Here is a 23,304-nt window from a genome sequence, read left to right as displayed (position 1 = left end):
CAGAAGATCATGAAAATAAGAAAATAAGTCTGACTGAAGAATGGCAATGCTTATTTTTGTTATTCAGAAAATAGGGGGAAAAAGATACCAAATTCCCTTCTTCTTCACTTAGTTTTTCGGAAGTCCAGTAAGTTTGTTAGCTATTATGATATTACTAAGAAATCACCATGTAGTTTTTTTCCAAACTTTTTTTTACCAAACCATAGTTTTTTATTGAATATAACTCTGTGTGATACAGATAGAAAAAAATTAATGTTGAAGTATATACACTAGATTTATTCATATAATCAAACTTTACTGGTAACTGCAAGTATGATAATTTTGGAGCTTGAATGTACTCTGAGAAACTGTGTTTGAAACAGCACTTTCAGGATGCATTATTCTCTCACTCGTAGATAAGTTGGATGCATGCACTGTGTCTCCAAATTGCTCTAAGAAGGCATTCAGAAGATACAGGGCAGCATATGTAAACAGTAGTATAGTGCTTAACTATTATGAAACATTTCGTTTTCCCTAACTGTTTAAATACTGGTGGGAATTCTCAAAATTACAAATATGACATCTTATTTTATTATTTATTCTAATAACTTCAAAGGTCCCTGAAAAGCAGATACTCTTCTATTCTGTCCTCATTATATTTATTTATATATTTATTTATTTATATATATATAAAAATTATTTTGACACTTATTGTATAAATCTACTTAGGTTTTTCACTGGAGCAAGTGCTCTTCATATTTTTGGATATTAGTTATTTCACAACTTCCTCAACTGTTTTACTATAAACTTCTATGAAATATTTAACAAAAAGTTTACCTGAATTATCTCTGAAGTGAAATTGGATGCTAAATGTGCTGCTCTCTCTGCTTCAATGTCTTCTTCCAGTTTCTTTGCTTTCACTGCAGCTGCCTAGAAGTACATTTTGAGGATATTTAAGTTCAGAGAGAAGATAATATGACACCAGGTTTATTCAACTCATTAAGCATATTGTGACTCCGTACTTCAACCTGATACATCTGAATTTCTTTGGAACTGTGACAATTCATAGCAAGAAACACATATAACAACATTTTCTACATTTATGGATTATTAAATTAATATTTTCTATTTAGTTTAGTAAATTGATGTAGTATTATGTTAGTGCTGCATTTTCTATAATCAACTAGGGTAAGAAAGCAAATAAACCAATTGCCCCACTATTTGCTTACTTGTGGCAACATAACTCTGTATGTCCTGAAATACATTGAGGTATCAATAGAACATCTACAATTTCATAAATGACACATGGGACAGAGAAGATTCTTCAAAAATTTATCTGCTTAACATACTTAATTTTGATAAATCACAAACACTGCTACTATATTTTCATACTGCTAAGATTATTCTCATAATTAAGAATGTCTTCAAAAAGGGTAAGAAGGACCCAGGGGACTACTGGCCAGTCAGGCTTCACCTCAATCCCTGGAAAAGTGATGGAGTGCCTCCTTCTGGACACCATCCCTATCAACATGGAGAACAAGAAAGTGATCAGAGTAGTCAGCATGGATTCACCAAAGGGAAATCATGCTTAGGCAATCTGATCGCCTTCTATAATGGGACAACTACCTGGATGGATGAGGGAAAAGTAACAGGTACTGTTTACCTGGACTTCAGCAGGGCTTTCTACACTGTCTTCAACATCCTGTGGACGAATTAGGATGCGGGGCCTGGATGAAGGTGAACTGACAGGTGAACTGAGAACTGTCTGAACATCAGATCCCAGAGGGTTGCTATGAGTGGCACAGGGTCTGGTTGGAGGCCTGTCACAAGTGGAGACCCCACAGATTCAAGAGTGGGCCTGGTATTGTTTAACTTCCCCATCAGTGCCTTGGGTGAAGGGGCAGGTGCCCCCTCAGAGGGTTCACTGATGACACAGAGCTGGGAGCAGTGGCCGATACCCCAGAGGGCCCTGCTGCCCTTCAGAAGGTGGAGAGAGGGGCACAGAAGAACTGCCTGAAATTCAGCAAAGGCAAATGCAGGGTCCTGCACCTGGGGAGGAAGAACCCCGGGCACCAGCACAGGCTGGGAGCTGATCTGTTGGGAAGCAGCTCTGAGGAGAAGGGCCTGGGGTTCCTGGTGGACAGCAAGCTGTCCGTGAGCCAGCAGTGTGTCCTGGTGGCCAGGAAGGGCAATGGTGTCCTGGGGTGCATTGGGAAGAGCAGTGCCAGCAGGTCAGGGAGGTGATCCTGCCCCTCTACTCAGCCCTGGTGACACAACTGGAGCGCTGTGTCCAGTTCTGGCTCCTCAGGACCAGAGAGACACAGAGCTGCTGGAGCTGGTCCAGTGGAGGAGACAAAGATGATGGGGGAACAGCACTGGGAGGAAAGGCTGAGGGATCTGGGCCTGCTCAGCCTCGAGCAGAGATGGCTGAGAGGGGACCTCATCAGTGTCTGTGAGTATCTGAAGGGAGGGTGTCAGTGGATGGGTCCAGGCTCTGCTCAGCGGTGCCAAGGGACAGGACAAAAAGCAATGGGCACAAACTAACACACAGGAAGCTCCACCTGAACATGAGGAAGAACTTTTTTACTGTGCAATGACCAAGCACTGGAACAGATTGAACAGAGAGATTGTGGAGTCTCCCTCACTGAAGACATTCAAGAACTGTCTGTATACAAACCTGTGCCATGCGTTCTAGGATAATCCTGCTAGAACAGGGAGGTTGGACCAGATGACCCCCACCATGGTTGCTTCCCACCATACCCATTCTGTGACTGTGACTGCCACAAATAGCTGGATTAAGACCCTTTATAGTCTTCCAAACATCAGCTGAATATTCTTTTTCCTCTGCTCTATGACTATCTCTCTAAAGCTTATGGCTCACCATAGCCCTAGCAAATTTAAACCAAATCAGATGCCAGCAAACAATTGAGAAATTAGTCAGAAAAAAACCCCCATACTTCATGAAAGACATTAAACCAGACACTACTGCTTAAGCATGGCTAATCAATACAGAATTATTAATAGAAAGAAATTCAGATTTGCTCTAAGGAAAAGAATCTTGGTATTTCAGTCTATCAAACTGCACATTAGCCACAGAACTTGCACCTGTATTCAAAGCTGTGTCTGAAGACTCAGTTGGGAAGAACACAGCTGCAACAAAATGCCATATAGAAAATCTATTCTATTTTGCTGATAAAGGTTCAAACAGGCTCTGCTGATACCTATATGCACTTCCCTTCACAGTGAGAAGCTGCATACTCCACTAGTGAGAACAATCTATTACACATTCTGTGAGTAAAAGAAAAATGTCAGGGGTGAGGCTAACGTGTAAAACCATGATAAAAGTTCCAAAAAGAGAAACGGGAAGGAGTTTTGTTTTCCTGTCTGACAAACAGAAGGTCACTGACATCAGAAACCCATTAGACAGGCAAACTTCTTCGAATCACATTAAAGGTGAGAATCAGTATCCTTACTGAATCACATGTCTGAAAATTTTACACAATGCCTTACAAAAAAGAAGCTGTGTGAAAACCATCTAGAGTAAGCTTGCAGGCAACAGATATCCAGATCATAGGCTTGTCTGGGAGTCAAATGGGAATACTGGTTTAACATGGAAAGATTCTTATCAGGACCAAATCCATCTCAAAGATGGACTACAAAGTGAGTTCTCGACTGATTACAAAGTGCTTGCTCATCCAACAAAGAAAACATTGGTTATTGAAAAAGATTCAGTCACTTGTTACTTTCATGTGCACCTAACAAGATATATAAAGGCAGACATCTTACTTAAGATAGCAGCCACAAACACATGGAATTTCTGAAGTTTCCTTAGATATTCAAGCTGATTGATTTCAGCCTTAACTTAAAGAACATAAGAAATAGTTACACACTTTTCATAAATTTAGAGAAGTTTACTAAACCTTATCAAAAATACAACACAAGACTGAATAGAGAAAATATTATGGTGCTGGAAGCAAAGGATTTTTCCCAACATGTGCTTGCCAACACAATGGAGGTTTCCCCTTTTAACCCTTTTGCCTCTCCCAAAATGTCCGCTGACTCCTTCTTTGCTGTCCAGTGGTGGAGTTTACTTCCTCAAATCCTGATTAGAGGTCAGCTGTTTGCCATAGTAACTATAAATCTGTAAAACTTTTCTTTACCTACATACATTATATTTGTCTGTTAATTGTGAGAGTCTGTGCCTGCATTACTGATCTATCACAAAGAACAAAGCTGGGATTGGTTTCCATGATAGCACAGAGAGAATTTTGACTTTGGAGAAAAAAAAGTGACTAAGAAAAATTCAATGCCAGCATTCAAACTTGTGGGCAAAGAACATGCTTTATGTTAAATCTCTTGAGGTTCAGTCACTTTTTTCAGTGTCACACTGCATATGTGTGACACATCAATGCTAATGTGGAGACATTTTCTTTAAGCTTATAGTTTGCAACACCATTTTCCAAACTGTCCTTTGTGGCTTCCACTTTTTTGTCCCTCACACTTGCTTGAAGTGCTGCAATATTTGTGAGTATTGGTGTACCCCAAACTGAAAGCCTTAATTTAGTATCCTACATGACACCTTGTTCAACACATTTGCTGTTAGACATCCACATTTACAAAAAATACCCTTTTAGGCAAACAGTGGGGGAGTGGGAGGGGGATAGACAAAGATACATTTGCAACACTTACTAAGCTTAGATGCATTAATGGGAATAATTTTTCTCTTTTCTGCTTCTTTTTAAACCCCTCTGCAAGATTTATTTATCAGGATACTTACACTTACAGAAGGTTTAGGTTCAATCACTATGTGAAATGGTCAGCCAAGACATTTTTAAGTGACGAGGACACACATACACCTCATACTTGAATCACCATTCAACCATTCTGTTTATGTGTTTCCATATTCAGACTCAGATCTTTTTCCTGCTTAAAAGCATTTCCCTACAGCTCAAAGCTCAAACCAGGGGGTCTAAATACTTCTATGGGAGATGTACTGACCACTTCCACCTAGTGTTAGAAACACTGATACCGCTTGATCATGGTAAGGTGGAGCCATCTCCTGTCCAGAAAATAAACAACCTTTAGTAACTATAAAGTTACTTAAATACTAACAATTCTTAACCACTGAAGTAAATGTTCTTTCAGCCTGACAATGTGGATAATCCTCACTTATTAAGTACATATTTCCTGTACTTAAAGTCTAGAGAAATATGTGTGACAGAGAAGGCATGCTTGACTTGCATGACACTGGATAAACAATTACACTGGTATGGGAGGTACAAGATAAGCCAGTGCTTGACTTCAGGTTAAAGAAAGGGTAAAAACGACTAGGACAACTAAATGATACAGTTTGGCTGCCTTTGGATAAAGTCCAAGTCCATTCTGATCTGCTACAGAGTTGCAGCTGGAGAAGCTATCTGAAATGCACTTCCATGCCCAGCAGATTAAGTAAAGACGTTTACATGAAATAACACTGTTACTCTACACAAGCACATAGACAAAAGACTTATGTGACTTGTTCTAACTCCTCATGAGGGCTACATAAAACACTGTTGAAACAAGTTTGATCTGAAAGTAAGATAAGACTAAGCAGTCTCCAAACTGCACTTCATTAATATAATGACACAGAAGATTATGAAGAAGCTCCTCTCTGAGATGAAGTCCGTTAGCATAGAATCATAAACTAGTTTGTGTGCAAAAGAACACTAAAGATCATCTTCCACTGCCATCTCACTCAAAGCCCCATCCAACCTGGCCTTGAACCCTGCTAGGGATGGGGCATTTATAATGTCTACAGGCAACCAGTTCCAGTGCGTCATCACCCTCATAGTAGGGGAATTCTTCGTAATAGCTAATATAAACCTACTCTCAGTTTAAAGCCATTCCCCCTTGTTCTATCACTACATAACCTTGAAAAAAAACTTTCTCTAGCTTTTGGCACCTTTTGGTACTGGCAGGCTGCTATATGTTGTGCCCAGAGCCATCTCTCCTCTCCTCCAGGCTGAACAGTCCCAACTCTCTCAGTAAGTCTTTACAGGACAGGCGCTCCAGTCCCCTAACCATCCTTGTGGCTCTCCCTCCTAGGGACTCACTCTAACAGGTCTATGTGCCTCTTACACTGGGACCCTAGTGCTGGATGCAGCCCTGCAGGTGGGGTGTCTCCAGAGCAGAGCAGAGGGGCAGAATCCCTTTCCTGACCCTGCTGGCCACGCTGCTTTGGATGCAGCCCAGAATGCAGATGTCTCTGGGCTGCAAGTACACATTGCTGGGTCCTGACCAGCCTCTCATCCCCACCAGAATTCCCCATGTGTTTTCCCACAGGACGCTCACTCTATTCTCTGTTCAGTCTGTATATGTACTTGGGATTTCCCTGGGGCAGGTGCAGGACCCTATACTTGGCCTTGCTGAACTTCAAGAGGTTTGCAGAGATCCATCTCTCAAGCCAGTCAAGGACTCCCTGAATGGCACCCCTGCCTTACAGTGTGTAAACTGCCCCACACAGCTTGATGTTGTCAGCAAACTTGCTGTGGGTGCACTTGATCCCACTGTCCATATCACTGACAAAGATGTTAAAAAGCACTGGTTCCAATACCAATCCCTGACTGATGACTGCTTTCCACTTGGATATCAAGCCATCAACCACAACCCTTTGAGAGTTATCCAGCCAATTCCTTATGTACCAAGTGTTGCAGTCATCAAATCCATGTCTCACCATGTTAGAGACAAGGATGTTGTATGAGACAAAGGAGTATGGGACACTGTCAAATGCTTTGCATAAATCATTATGTCAGTGAGATTGTCACACAAGAAATATAACTTTGGAGAGACCAGAGAGTTCCCATTACAAAATCTGTGGTGCTTAGAATCCACTAAGTATATGGTACTATATATTTTATCTAGAAAAAGTATATATCTTTGAATATATACATATATATATATATATATATATATATATATATATATATATATATATATACACACATAAGTGTACTACATACTAAGCATGTAGTAACAAATATAAGACAGTCACAGCACCTAGAATTTCTGGATGACAGTTATGCATTGTGGACACTCTAGAAAGCAGAAGATTAAGGAGGGGTAAGCTGGTTTTGGCTGTGATCTAAATTTCATGTTTCACTAACACAGAGAGAGTGAGAAATAAGCCCAGAGCCTTCAAGTATTGCACATACATATACTTCAAACAAACACAGATATTAACCATTCCCCAAGTCCTCTTTGCATCATAGCAGCATTACCAAGCTAATACAAGCATACATGTTTAGCACTGCATGTCAATATACATAGTGACGGCAAGGGAAGCAAAAAAGGCAATGTGAAAGCTATGGAAATAATCTTTAAATGAAAATTAGAAATCTCAGAAATATGACAATACACTCAGTCTCAGAAAGTAAATAGATCAAGTTATGGAACATTTTTCAAGCCTCATAAGAAAGACTTAAAAACTTGAGAGACCTTGAGCTTCAGCTTGCTAAGAGTTGGCAGCCTCAAACACATTAAAAATAACAGAAAATCATTACATTTATAGGAACAAGGCAAAGAGTTTGAAATGTGTAAACTAATAATTTTGTTTCTTGTGGTAAAGTCCACATTCTCATTGCAAAACCATTTCCCACCCATCTTTTTGGCTGAATACATCATAAGAAACATTAATTTTATATGACAAATTTTCTTGTCTTTTTCAAGTATTTCCCAAGAATCCTTATAGGCAATTGAGGTAAAGGTTAAAATAAAAGACACTGGTTCTGGAAAACTGATAATCATAAATAGTATTATCTTGATGAGTTCAATAGAAATAGATCATTAATTTAACTGGCTACTGAATTCTCAGGCTAAAGAGGCAGAATGACATCTGAGGTTCTCAATCTCAATTTTTCTGGCACAGTGTGTTTTCTACTTCAGAAGCACTCCAAATCAATCTATGCAGCATATTGGTATCACTGCAAACTGGAAAGCTAGTAGGTTAGATAGTGTAGCAACAGTTCTCTTTCAACAGAAAAGTCCACAGAAACTTGCCATTATTCTTTCTCTTAATGTCTAATGCTGGAAACCAGGAAATACCTTTTTTTGACCACAATCAGAGTAATCACTGAAGGATAAAACCAAACTAATATTTTAAGAAAAAAAGGAATGAAAAAAAAGCCACCAAGATTGGGGGCAGGCAGGCTTTTTGCACAGTCGTTTCTTTATAACAGTCTGTTAGATATAATTCTTCCTACAAGTGTCATTGTACTAAAAAAAAAGAAAATTTAAATTTAACATTTAAATTTACCAAAATACAAGTATTTTCCCATGGATTTCTCCCCCATGTCCAGCAGAGGGTAGCAAAAGAACAGATTTGTGAATTCCAGAAAATGTTCATCTCCACTGCTTTTCAAGAAGAAGCATATAATAAAATATTTTAAGATTGGGGTTTAAGTAGAAGTACACTACTCCTCACACAATCACCTTAAGAAGTTTCTTCTTGTAATCAAGAACTTAAGTGCATATTTGCTAATCAAATGATCATTAATATGAGGTACTCAGCATGGAAAGTGAAGATATGTATCCTATATCTACCAACTTCAATCTATAAGCTAAAAATTCTATTAAGAGAGATTTAAAAAATACAGATATACTTCATGAAAAAAATGTAGACCGTTCTGTCTGGGGCGTACTACTTTAAGACTTCTATATCTGAATGGAAATTCAGCTTGGCTACTGATATCATGATTCACTTAGTGGAGGAAGGAAGTTGTACATTTTATTCATCTAGTCTTTAAGAAAGGCTTTGACACCATTTCCCAAAGCATACTCCTGGAGAAACTTGCTGCTTATGGTGTGAATGGGTACACTGTTTGCCAGGTAAAGAGCAGGGTGGATGGCCAGGCCCAGAGACTGGTGGGAATGGAGGTACATCCAGGTGGCACCAGTGAGGCTCCCCAGGGGCTCAGCACTGGGCCCGGTCTTGTTTACTGTCTTTATTGGTGATCTGCCTGAGGGCATTGAATGCACTTGCACTTGCAAATGACACCAAGCAGGGTTGGAGTATCCATCTGCTGTAGGGTGGGAAGGCTCTGTGGAGGGAGCTGGAGTGGCTGGAGAGATGGGCCAAGACCAGCACCATGACATTGCACAGGGCCAAGTGCTGAGTTCTCCTTTTTGGCCACAACAACCCCAAGCAGTGCCACAGCCAGGGGCAGAGTGACAGGAAAGTGGCCCAGCAGAAAAGGGCCTGAGGGTGCTGGTGGCAATGGCTGAACATGAGCCAGCAGTGCCCAGGGGGACAAGAAGGCCAATGGCATCCTGGCCTGTGCCAGCAAGTGTGGCCAGCAGGAGCAGGGCAGGGATTGACCCCCTGTACTCAGCACAGGTGAGGCCACACCTCCAATCCTGTGTTCAGTCCTGGGCCTCTCAGTTCAGGGAGGACATTGAGGTGCTGGAGCATGTGCAAAGCAGGGCAACAACCCTGGTGAAGGGTCTACAACACAAGTCCTATGAGGAGTGACTGACAGAGCTGGGGTTGTTTAGCCTGTAGAAAAGGAGGCTCAGGGGTGACCTTATCACTCTCTACAACTGCCTGAAAGGAGGCTGTAGCCAGGTGGGAGTCAGTCTCTTTTCACAGGTAACAAGTGACAGAATGAGAGGAAATGGCCTCAATTTGTACCAGTGGAAGTTTAGATTGGATATGAGAAAAAAATTCCTTATGGCAAGGGTTGCAAAGCATAGGAGGAGGTTGCTGAGGAAAGTGGTAGAATCACCATCTACAAGGTTACTGTAGGCCCTTTCAGATAATTACATATATATAATTTACTTCTAAGATGGTAGAGTGAGATGCAAGCTGCCAACAGGATATGTATTGAAGTCTAACCTATTTTGTTTTTTTTGATTCAAAGACTTGTGCTAATTTTCTTTAACTTTTAAATGCAAGAGGCTTCATCATATACTTTCCCTTAATCACTGCTTAAATAGCTATCCTTATCAATAAGTAACAGAAGACTCATTTTTCTGCAGACTGAATATGTCTTCTTACATTATTAAGATATTCAGAAAGTTAAAATAGTAATACAAAATTTAGAAGTGAAAAGAAAAAAAATATTTTTTATGATTATGATTAGAGGGTAGCATTTCCCTAATAAGACCATCATTAGGGTATAGTTCAATCAAAGTATTTAAAAAGATAAATTATTTGCTGCCTTTCTCCTCCTCCTTTAAGCTCATGACTTTTCTGTTAGTATACAAAAAGCCATGAGGTCATAAGAAGAGTCCTTACTCAAGTACAGGGAAGTAAAACTTGATGCTTTTTTAAAAGGGCTATTGGAACTTCACAGTATGCAACACATTCCAACTGAAGGCAATTCCACTTAGGCCAATAAGTGCAGCTCAAAATACATGACAATAGATTTCCTGTAGAATTCTTTGAGGGCACAAAGGTCTACCTTGTTGGTCAATAAGTCACTGTTTTTAGTTGATGAGCTTTGATCTTCCCTGTAGGAATTTTCTTTTGTGCTTAATCTTTAATGCAGGACTCTACCTACCTAAAAATCAACACTTAAAACATTTCTTTTACCTTTAAGAGAAAAACAACAAAAGAAAAAACACAGCTGAAAACTGTGTTACTTGTTCCTTTAAGGGTTCAATATTAAGAAGTGACAGTTCTTTTAAATTCATTGCAGAAAATATTTAAAGATGCCTTTGGTAGAAAACATACATCAGGATAAAGAATTGTCCACTCAATATGATTTTCTGCAATAACAAATATTCTAGGAACAAAGTCTTGGTCCAGACTGCACAAACATATAACATAACTACTACAAAACCTATCAGTTGACAAATAAAATATTGAAACTTAGGAGGAAACTAGCTGGTTAGTGTAAAGAGCCTATTTGCAAGATAATATTCTCCAAAGACGAGACTCCTCAACCATGGGTGTCACTCAACAGAGAGGAAAACTAAATGTGCAGTAACTAACTCTAGTAACTAACTCTAGAAGGAGGCTACTGTAAGACCATTGTGATCTTCCAATATCCTACTCCCTCACCTAGCACATAATCTGACAATTTTTGCAGGTCCAGTAGATTCTCCACCAGAAATCCATTAAACCAAAATATATAAGAAGATAGACAAATTAAGACTTCAAATTTCCTGAAGTAAAGCTAGCCTTTTTTCACACTTATATAAGCCCTTTCCTATCACAAAAGGGCATTCACCTGTTCAGCCATTTCTGCAAAACAGATGTTCAATATTTTGTTTATCAAGTACACAGAATTCCAGTCTAACTGGAAGGTTTCATCCCTCAAAAATGAAATTGCTCAGTGACAGGGCTTGTTGAGACTAATAGCAATAGTAAAAAAACCTTACTTCAAGTTCTTTTAGAAGCCTCTTCTCTCGTTCAGTGCTGCATTTAAGTTCATTGGCCTGGCATCTCAGCACCTCATTACAGCCACTGTGTTCCACCTCCACATCTTTTAATTTCTTGCGTATATTTTGTAGTTCATTATTCAGCTCCTAGAAAAGATATAAGGCATTAAGAGTTACTTTTGCTAAAATAAAGTAGAAGGATCAAAACAGGAAAGAGTGCATCAGAACAGGTTAATAAAATCTAACACATTGGCACATGTCAAGCATTTACCCAACAACAGACGTTCTTCATTCACCACCAGATAACATATGTTGGCCCACAACTCACTACAAACATGACCTTCTGCAGTAATACTAAAATCAGAGCCAATTCTCCACAGGAAATTTTTCTCTAAAGTACAAGGCTGCTCCTCCAATCTGTTCTCTCTTGCAACTCAATGGCAATGGTGGAGAGGGAAATGGTTAAGTGCATTTGATGAAATGACAGAAATTTTATTTAGAAGTTTGTTGTTATTCTAACTGTTAGAACTTCAAATAAAGTAATGAGACATATGTTGGAAGTTACTCCCATAGAAGAAATATTCTTAATTTCTACTATTCTGAGGACTTTTCTCAGAAACTGAATTATAAAATTAGTTACATGAACTATGAATTTCTTGGAAAGATAAAATAACAAAGCTGCCCCCCCCGCCAATTTCTGCTTTTGGAAGTTGAACCAAGATATAGGTTGGTGTAATTACTAACACCATTGGACTCAGCAGGTCTGTGGAGCCACTATTACAAAATCCTCATTCATACTACACCAGACACGGAATAAAGTAGCCAAATAATGAGCCCCCAGTAGCCTAGTGCATATTTAAGCTGGGGATTCTAGAGGCCTTGAAAAAGAATAGCTTTGGTCTAGTGGACAGGAGTAAGCTTTTCCATAACTACCATCAGAAACAAGTTACAAATCCAGTGACTTAGCTGGAAGACCTTTTGAAAGCCAATTACTTTCTGTACAAAACACAGAAAGATTATCATAAGTCCTCCTGTTCATTTATTCCTATAATTTATCATGGCAAGAGACATTTTGTGAAAATAAGCCAGTTGGTCTACAAATTCTGCTATTACTCTTACATCACATAGTCTTGTTCCTGAAAATTACTAATAATAAGGCATCTGCAGAGCAGGGAGGAGAAGGAAAAGAAAATGAATTATTAATAAAGAACGATTCTTCGGAAGATTGAAATTTGACAGAACCATGTTTATACATGAAGATCAAAGAAATATGAGTCTTTTCCAAAGTTTAAAACAAATTTTAGAAGTCCTTCATGACTGAAGGTAGAAAGTTTTGGCCTCTTAAATATGACACTAAGGGATTCATGACTCCCTTATTTACACCTAGTGCCACTCCATTATCACCGACTAGTAACTGAAAAAATTAATTAATTTTCACTTTTTTTCATGTGGAGGCACTATGTGGCATGATTTTTTGGCATTCTCTGAAAAGATAAAAAGGAGCATGCTTGTGAAACAAGTGAATTAAAAAACAGGAACCTCATTAAATCAAAACACTTCAAAAACAGAATCAAAATACTTCAAAAACAGTCTACCTGGATATGGAATAAATTTAAGGTAATCTTCTAACTTTTCCTGTAATACCAAGACAATGGAGAGGTTTCTTCCCATCAGCATGCAAAAAAAACAAATACTTTTACTCAAATTCACAACTATCATCTTCTCTATATTGGAAAACTATAGAAATATTTCTCTTCAGATTTACCTTCCACATATTAACAGAACTATGTCAAGACTTCAAAAAACTGACACCAACAGTACATCAAGCTTGTTAAACAAGTCAACATGACTTCAAAATCTTGAAGCCTCTGAACTTTTCAGACACAGTGTCACTGTATCAGCCTGTTCCAGCAGTTACCCACACTTGGAAGGTTCAGAAGGAAACCTACTTCACCATGCGAAAAAAGAAACATCTTTATACATACATGTGTATCTGTGTGTCACTCACACACTCACTATACATATCTCCTTATCAAAAATATGGCTGGTCGGTTGGTTTAGACTGTGTATAAACAACACAATTTCACAAACAGTCCAAGGAAAAACTGAGCGCTTCTGTGAAGGAATACTATATTATGACTCACCACAAGATGATGCTATTGCACTTACTACTGAACTCCAACATCTTTTCCATGTACCAAACACAAGGCTAAGCACACTCAATATAGCACAATACAAAACTTCCTCTCTTAGAAAGCAGAGAGGATTACTTTAACTGCATATCATAGAGACACATTTTAGTAGATTAAATTGACTTCATTTCTACGCCTACCTGAGCATTTTCATAGCTAAGTTCAGACTTATAGTTCACAAAGTGCAGGTTTAAAACCAGGATTTGCCATCCAGGTTTAGAATCTTACTTCTTCATACATATCAAGACCACTTTATGTAGCTTTCATCTCATAACTCAAAATAATTACGAATTATTTAAAACAGGACTGTAAATACACAACACTAAAGATTGGAACACATTTGAAGCTTTAGTTTACAAACCTAGACCCATCTGATATTTATCTGCCAAGTTAAGTCAGTTAAGATTTCAAACAACAACTAAGATAGTCAAGTCCAGATTTAACATTCATGTATGTATGCTTTATTTCCAGGAATATTACAACTATATGTAACTATAACTAGGGTAACGGGCAAGGGAACACTACAAAAACAAAGCAGAAAAATGGAACTATTTGCAATTGAACTAAATCCAAAAATTTTGCTATTCAAAGCAACACTGGTAGTTGACATCTAGTAATGAATCACATACTTTAGGAGAGAACAATTTTATAGGCTCAGTACAATCTTCCAACCAAACCACTGCTTCTACAAATCACCTTCCACTTCCAAATCTACACACATTGACAAGGAATACAATGACCTGAGAAACTCCTTTTCATCTGAGGATAAACATCACTTCTAAGAGTACAGTATACTTCTTAAAACATCATTATTTTCATACAGTATTAAATGCACTGAATAAACACTTCTAAACTCTATATACAAGAGATGAAAAGTCCCTTCCAAACACTCCTCAACTTAAGCCAGAACACAGAGCCAAAGCACCACTCTTAGCGTGCTTTACCAGCCAACTTAATAAGAAAACTGTGTCTAAGAGTAAGTTTCCTCATAGCCTAAACCTAACCTTAGTTTTTCAAGCATTGACTTTGAATGAAAACTGATTCGTGTTTCTGTTGGTTTGAGAAGGATCTTAGGGTATCACCTGTCAATGAGTTCACATATTCTACTCTGAAACCTTCTCTTTCTCTTCTTTTTTTTTTTTTAACTATACCTTTACAGTTCTCCCAATTAGTCTCTCAAAGTACTGTTCAACATACTGACAAAATTATTGAGAGGATAAGGGAATTTCCTTTTTATCCTTCATTCAGAGAAAATTCAAAATCAGTGGGGTCCTTTTCCACCATCAGATCTCTTATCATTAGGATAAAGAGCACAATGCAACTCCTTTTGCAGTCTATGCATAGAAACACTATTCATCCACACACTGCCTGGGTGTCATTAGCGCACCACTCCTTCCAGACCTTGCCTTCAAACAGCTGAAGGATCAGTATACAGTACTTCTGAAATATACGTAATTCAGGGAGTGTCTCTGCCCTGTTTTGTTTTGCGAGCTGCTTCTACAGATGCCATATAGAATCTGAGCAACAGCATCCTAACAGGTAGGTCCGCTGACAGAATTTGGCTATCAAGCTGCCAAGTAAATTTAGCATCATTTAGGAAGACTGGTACTGTCCCAGGCTTGGAGCTGACTAGCTGGAAAGAAAGTAACCAGAAAATTTTCTACTGCTTGAGCAATGCCCATTCCAATTGAGACAAGTCTGTCACATCTTAGAAGGGACTAAAAGGAAGGAAATATATTAAAAAGTTTATCTTGTAGCAGCAATCTGTTCTCTGCATACATCATGCAATTCAAATGTCTATCAGCCTTAACAAAGCCTCTGCATACACCTCTTTTTATGGAGAATAACTACAGCTGAATACATTCTGGTTTTTCATCACGTCGTATTTTTACATGGGTAAGATACAACATATGTAACTTGTAATTTAAAAAGACAAAAGTATAATTGAAGTACAGTGGTGTAATTGCTTGTGTCCCTGTGAAGCAGACAAAAGATATGTATGTTCACTAAGCACTTCCACACCATAATGCTACATGATTTCTTCTAAACATATTTCAGTTTTGAATCACTTGACTGTCTAAAAAAGGTGTAAAAATAAGTTTGTACTTTTATTATATTTTACACATTTAACAGCCAAAGGATATATAAATATCAGCATAAATCACGAAATACGATGAAATTATTTACTAAATAACAAAATCCCACACTGTAGAACAGATTATAATGCCATGTCTTATTATTAGGTGATTTTTATCTAACCAAATGGCAGAATTTCCAACTTCCAACAAATGCTTACTTTTCTTATGCGGTATGAAGTGAATAACATAAAATGCACAGCTTGAAATCCCATCATCACTGTTCAGGTTCCCTCAAAGTATGTGGTCTTCATATTATACAAACTGTTTTCATATTCACAGGCTATTGGATGTCATACTGGGGGAAGTAACAGGGAAATTGAATCAGGGGTGTTAGGCATCCTGATTTTACTGACTCAGTATCAAATATCATGATGGTGCAAATGGACTGTGCACTGGTAACTTCATTTTGGCGTTTACCATCAAAATGAGCCGTAACACATTTCTTTAAAGCAAGAAAGACTGTGACATGCCAAGTGTAACTTAATAAGGCTATGTTCTTCAGAAATACCGTGCAGCATTTAGCTACTTGGGGGATGTGTTCCTACATTACAAAGACCTCAATTCACTACACACTTCACACCAAAAAAGTTCCAGCCATTATCTAATGCAACTTTCCAACTATTAATACACCATACCAGTAAAATAGTTTCTACTTCATTTCTTTCTTTAAGAAGGAATACATATTCATTGTTATAAATTCTGCTGATATCATCCTTCGCCTTCGCAAGTCTCTGCTGTTCTTCTTCCCACTTCTGTTGAGCATTGTGAAATGTTTCCTCAGTCTCTGTCACTTTCTGCTGAAGGTTTTCATTGATTACTATTGTTTACAGAAAAAGAGAAAGAAAAAAGGTAGAAGCAGCATGGCAAAACATATCCAGAAAAAAAACCCAAACACATAATGATCATCAGTTCTTCTGTGTATTTTAATACCCAGTGGAACACTGCAACATTAACTCTCCAGCACTGGAGAGCACCAACTTCTCTAAGAAGAAACCAGCAAATTTTGTGTTCTATCACATCTTTCCCACAAGAACATAGGAATATTTGACAGATTTTAAAAATTAAAACACTTTTTTCTCTTAGAAAAGGACAAAAACCTGAGATAATTCTTTGTAGATGCCTTCCAAATCAGCATATTCTGTGATTCCATGAAATTACATCTTTATAGAATGGAAGACTTATTTTCAGATTTCTATATTTTGCCAGATTATTTCCAAATAATCTCGCAAATAATCTGAAATAATATTTCATTTTTTATATAGGTATTAGTCTGTATAAATTAAATTGGAGCTCAGTTTAAATGACAGTAAAGATAAGCACCTGTTCCATGAAAGACACTATAGATAAACCTAAGGTAGGTTCGGTTACTGCTCCTCAAGACATCTAAATCTTCAGCCCATAAATGACTTGAGATGGGGAACATTGTATACACACTTCAGTGAAAGCTTAAATGCCATGGAAATCCCATAACCTGTAAGCATAACCTTCATAACCTTTATAGGAGAAAATATTTTACAACAGCTTTTTATTTTACTGAATACAACTAGCTTCATTGGCATTTAAGTCATCACCACTTTGCAACAGGATTTTATTTCAAATCCATCCCAGTTTTCTGACATTTCTTCCTAGTCAGAAAAGAATGAAATGAAGAGAGCACATTAAGATGACAGAGAGAATCAGTGGACACAATGACAGAAAAGGACTGCCAGATGGCAGAAAATCAACCCTGAAAAAGAACATCAGAAAAAAATCTGGAGCAAACACTGAAGGGTACAAGGAACTAATGAAGCATTCTGCCTGAGAAGATATGCTGGGATCATACCAAAGCACATTGTGAAGTGAGAAAGGCTCCAACTGGCAAAGGAAAAGAAGCAGAAAATTGCTAATTGCTAAAAAATTAAGCAGCAGAATAATAATTTGGTTTCTATGGCACTTGTCACAGACATAAAAAGTTTGAGAAATTTCAGCCAATAGAATTTGTTGTCAATTGACAGACTGCAAATTATTGACTATGGTATTGAAAGAAACTAACACACATGTGCATTTAAGAAGACATCCCTTGCCTCTGTAAAGCCTCTCCTATCCCCTTTTTGTTCTCCAGTCCCCTCACCACAGCCTCACAGTCCAGTCCATTCAGAAAAGTGACAGTGAGCCCAGCAGAGTAGGTTCACTGCGCTGTGGTTCTGTCCTCATCAGCCCCTCCTGAAACAGGCCTCTTGGTACCTGCATGGCATGACTCTTATACTGGCAAGGAAACCAGCACATATGAAAAGAAACATAAATTTGCTCTAGGTGAGAAACTAGCAATTCAAATCTTCCATTTGTAATCACAGAGAAATTTCCAAAGGGGAAAAAAAAGCTTTTTTCCAGATTACAATCCTTAAGATTCATGATTTTTCATGTGCTTGCAATCCCTAAGATTTTTGATTATTCATGTGTTCTCCAAAGGAATGAAAGTTCAGCTTTCCAAACATCTTAAAAATACTGGTTACTTTAAGTACTAGCAAGATCCAGACTGTTTTGGTTCTTGGAAGGTTAAAATCTTCGTGGAGTACTCCAAACTCTTCACTGAATATCAACAGCTCATCCAACTCACAGATACATCTCCTGTACTAGATGAAATAGATAGAGTAGTTTAGGTAACTAAAAATGCACCTCATTTCCTTGTAAGAATGAGAAATCTCTCTGTTTGAGGAGTATAAAGGACATCTGAGTTTCTGAAAAGTAGCAAGAACAAAAAGTCTACATAAAAACCTTCCACATACTATTGTCATAACACACATTACTATAAAAAAAAGAAACAAAAACAACGAGAAGAAAATAAACCAGACATGAACAATAAAAATCTTGACACATTTGAAAACATGAAAGGAAATACACGTATGATGAGAACTTCTGGAAAAAAGCTGCTGGAAATAGTGCAAACAAATGAGCAGGAGTTAATTTTTCCTATTCTTTTTTCTTCCTTTTTTTTTTCCCTCTGAAATGGAAAAGGAAGAACTACGGGACACAGGGATAACCTGGATGTGAAGATGGCCACCATGATTAAAGTTCTATCAGCACAGCACTGAAGGAAGAAATATCAGAAGGTGATGGGAAAGAGGAAAGAAGGGTTAGAAGGGTTAGCCAGTTAGTTCTATCCACACATGAGACAGTAACAGCTTTGTGAACTCCTATGAGTTTTCAAAAGCAGATGGATAAGAGATGGGAAGATAAGACAAATTTAAGAAAAACAGCAATAAACTAGAAAATGTAATTAAGTCCCTGCTTCTGACTTACCTTAATGACATGAAACAGACTTAGCTTTCATTCCATCTTTATTTCTTTGAAACCTACCTTGCAGTTCCACAAGTTTGTTTTTTGCATCACTTAATTCTTCTTGTGCAGTACACATTTTCAGATGGGCACCTTTTCTGGCAACTGCCAATTCATACTCCAGACCTTGTCGAATGGCCTCTCCTCTCTCAAATTCTGACCGTAATTTGATTATCTGTTTTTCATAGTTGGACACCTAGAAAATAAATTTCACAAAACTGTTAACAATGTTCCATTGAAGATGTGCAATATGTAACAGAAACACACCAACAGAATACTTTTTAAAGATACTTGGAATCACATCCACAACTGCCATCTTATTCCACTTGAATTTGAAATACAATCTTGCAACTGCTTGCTTATGCACATTTTGATACTGGTTTTTGTGAACTGATCCTTTTCCCAGATGAATTTCATGTACCTTAAACATACCCTTCCATTTTTCAAAAACGATACTACCTTAAAAAAATTTAGCATATATTACCGTCATCTTCCTGCACCTCAGAGGAAAAAAATGCCATAAAGAGAAACATATTCCAGATGATTTTCTGGTAACATTCAGAACAGTCATATTGGGATACTAGACTACCAGACATCTAGTAACTTGCAAATACACATACAAGCATAAAATTCAGTCCAATAGTGCTCAGTAATCAAACAGATGCCTTTAATGCTAACACACAACAAACTAAGAATAGAAAACACTTCCAAAAGGGATCTTATACAGGCTGAGAAACAATCTCTGCTGCCAAAAACTGGATTCAGAAAACCAAGTTCAAGACATTCCAACACAAGAAGATGGAAAGTAAGATACATATTACCTCAGAACATCTACAAAGTAGCAATATTCTTGTACACGAGAACCTCACACATGGGAAATCACCCACATTACAAAGGATTTCTTTGATGTTGTTGCAGCAAACTAGTACTGAAATGATGTAGCATTAAGAATATACTCAATTAATCTTTTCTTTAGTCTGAATGTCAATTCCCCGACTAACAAATACAGGAAAAGGTGGGTGCTGAGTTGAAATCAGTTTCAGTATACTGCTGCTAGGCACAGTTCCCACATTTGCTTCCCACAATCTGGCAGTTGACAATCTGGTTTAAACTATGCTGCTGAAGAAGTATTATTACCACTGTAGGTAGCAATTCTGCTCTAAGCAATCTCCCAGGAGAAGTTGATGTGGATGCTCATTCATCTGGTTTTGGCTAAGTACAGCCAATAAAACAAGTTTGTTGTTCCATGTACATTTATTATGTGGGTATGTACCCAAAATAAGAGAAGCCTGCTTGTCCCACAATGACTTATTCTTGTGCTTCAGTTACATTGCTATTTTCCCATTGGCTTATCAACTGTGGTGTCATTGCAAAAAATAGATCCATGGAACTATCTGGATTAAAACAAACAAACAAACAATCTCTTACTTTGAGCTCAAGGTGCACAAGAGTCTTCTGCACTTTGCTGTTGAGAACTCTTGAGTTACCTACCTCACCTTTAACTATTAACAATGACAGCAGAGGTGCTAACAGTATCTATGAACAGACATGAGAGGTCTGTACAGTGATACCTTTCTTCATATTTTCCAGTTACAGACAATGCTTTTGATCCACCATCTGAGAATATTACTTCAATGAAATAAGATGACTTCATTCCAAGAGTAAAATAAGGCAAGTGAAAAAGACATCCTTACTTCTTGATTGTGTTGAATAGCCAAGTCCAAATTTTCTTTTTTAGCTTGAAGAAGTTTCCATTTCAGTCCTAAAACAGCATCCAATTCCGATTTATTGCTCTTCTGCAGTAGCTCACATTCCTCAATATGTAAGCTGCAAAATAGTATTGTTTTAAAGAAAACATAAGCATTCCTTGTAAGTTTTGATGTTCCCTTATTTAATTGTCAGATTGTGGGTCCAAAGCTCTATACATCCACTTAAGTAAAGCTATGCCTACTGTTGCTTATTATGCAAATTTTGAGAGATGTAAAAGCAGGAACTTACATTAGATATACACTTTTAATTTCCCTAAGTCGATTTAAGCATTCTTTTCATTATTTTTATTATGGATCCAATAAATTTCCAGGATGATTAAAAACATGATTTCAATAATATATATTAAAATGACTAGCAAGTTTCTGTCTATTTCTTCAGTAAGGCTCATTTTCTAACATGAATTACTGTCTCAAAAGCATCACTGTCATACAACAAATGCATAAATGTGGAATAAATCTCACTCTTCCACATTTTGTTTTCAAAAATATATACATCTAAACTACAGATAAACAACTGTTCACAAAAAAAAATAAACTAAAGGTGTAGTCCTGTAAAATACTCTGTTATTTCCACGACTTTTTCAGCCAAAGGAAAATCTACTTGGCAGGTAACAGGATTTGCCTCTGAGCATCACAAGCACTATCAAAATAACCAAAACAAGCTTTTATGTAGAGAGTGAAAAATTAGTATAAAAATACATATTTAATTAACTAGCTAAATAATCTTGCAATCAATTATTATAACTTCAAAGTGGACAACTCAAAGTATTTCAGGAGCTGAAACTCAGCCTTCACATTATTTGATATACATAATTTTTCAAATTACTAAAGCTATGTAACAATGGCTCTACTAATCAGCTGTTCCACACAAAAGTGAAAGGGCCACTAAATATTAATTAAACTGTAAAAAGAAACATGATTAAACTAACCAAAAAAAGTTGGCATCATTTCATGCAGAGCTGAAAATACTAAAATAGCTTACCTTGGTCTACATGAAGTCTTAATTAATTACAGAAAGAACAGTTTCATAAATTCCAGTACACTGGGTTTTTCTAAATAAAAAATTATCGCTTTACTCCTAGATTTATGCACAGGCATCATTAACATTTTTCACGACTAAAACCTTTACCTGATGATATGTTTTCTCACATAAGCTGACTAACACAAATGTCATCAACAAGTCGAACAGTGTTCTAGATTAAATATAGCGTTTAAAGATATTAATAACAACAAATGATGAAATATCAGGTTTTTAGCTGCAGCCTATAAATACTTTATAATTTAATAAATTCTGTCAAATCTTCATTTAAAACCAAAATGGATTTCATCTGTGTGATCAGAATAATTGTATGTCATCAGTACTTGGTCCACAGGGTGCCATGTACTTAACACATTTTATATTTTTAATATATGTAGGAGAGAAAGGTCATTAAAACCTACATGTACTGCAAGAAAATCACTGGCACATTATTAGCTTTCAGTATTTACATACCCAGAGGAACCAACACATCTCAAAGGGCAAACAATCAGTAAAATCCCATATCATTATTTTAAGCAACTCTTAGCTAATGCAATTAAGAAAATATGGTGGTAAGTCAGGAAGGAAGTAAAAAGAATCTGAACAGTGAGTGATACTTTTTCACTCATCCTAAAATCATGAGCCAGACACAGGTGATAAAAAGGGGACCATTATAAGGATCCTTAGGTGCACAATTCTACAGGTGGAAAACACTGAAGATGCACATGTAACATAATATGTATACAACTTTTATGTTTAGCAAATTAGCATATCTAACAAAAATCCCCAATTAGAGATGTAAGTGGTAAGGTAATTTCCTCACGGTTCAATCTTCTTTGAATTCCTCTAATTTAGACAGGAACTAAATTTGATTTATGAAAATGTGTCTCGGAGACCTAGTTTCAAACCTAGGTGTCCACATAAATCTAACACTGGACCCCCAGGTTGGAGCTATTGGGAAATTTATTTTGTCTCTCCGTCTAATAGAGTAGGTAAAATGCTAGCTGCGAATACTATGATAGGCTACAGAGTTACAAATATATGTGTAAAGAATATACAAAGTATATAAAAGAAAAAAAAAGGCAAAAATCAATTCGGCATCAAGAGCACCTGTAAACTATATAAAAGGTTTGTTGTGGACATCATATAAAAGTTTGGTAGACCTTTATTTTCCCATGGCTGGGGAAAACAGATGAAAAGTAGGTTGTTTTATTCAAGGATTATACAAGAAATATCTATCTCAACAAAAATCAGCCAAAAACCTGGTGGCACCAAGATTAACAAAGCACCAGGTAGAGGGAAAAACAGGACCCAAACTGAAAGCTAGGGGTGACTAATGCAAAGAACAAGGATTAAAAAAAGGGTAACCATTTTGATAGTTGGTGGGCAGCAGGGAGGTTCATTCTACTTACTTAAGCCTGATATTTAATACTTCTTGCAAGGAGAGCACATGAAATGAAAGCAAGGGAACAAGTACTTTTTTTAAAGTAATTAAAAAAAAACATCTTCAAATTATAAAGGAAATTACTTTGGTT

At 37.3% G+C, this 23,304-nt stretch overlaps 1 protein-coding gene across 12 annotated transcripts in view; it reads right to left on the bottom strand.

Moving 5' to 3' along the window:
* CCDC171 (coiled-coil domain containing 171) overlaps nt 1–23,304 on the bottom strand; it is a 159,703-nt gene that overhangs the window by 129,871 nt on the left and 6,528 nt on the right. For 11 of the 12 annotated variants that reach the window (XM_063179591.1, XM_063179595.1, XM_063179594.1 and 8 more), the window contains exons 3-7: nt 20,677–20,809; nt 19,004–19,178; nt 16,303–16,484; nt 11,338–11,484; nt 817–909 (exon numbers count right to left, since the gene is read on the bottom strand). In XM_063179591.1, the coding sequence (XP_063035661.1) occupies nt 817–909; nt 11,338–11,484; nt 16,303–16,484; nt 19,004–19,178; nt 20,677–20,809 (730 nt within the window). Of the gene's footprint in view, nt 1–816; nt 910–11,337; nt 11,485–16,302; nt 16,485–19,003; nt 19,179–20,676; nt 20,810–23,304 lie in introns of those variants that run through there. The other variant, XM_063179598.1, reaches the window with a different exon arrangement.

Source organism: Melospiza melodia, chromosome Z (assembly GCF_035770615.1).
Source record: "Melospiza melodia melodia isolate bMelMel2 chromosome Z, bMelMel2.pri, whole genome shotgun sequence".
Taxonomy (NCBI): Eukaryota; Metazoa; Chordata; class Aves; order Passeriformes; family Passerellidae; genus Melospiza; species Melospiza melodia.
This window is presented reverse-complemented; position numbering and strand designations above follow the sequence as displayed.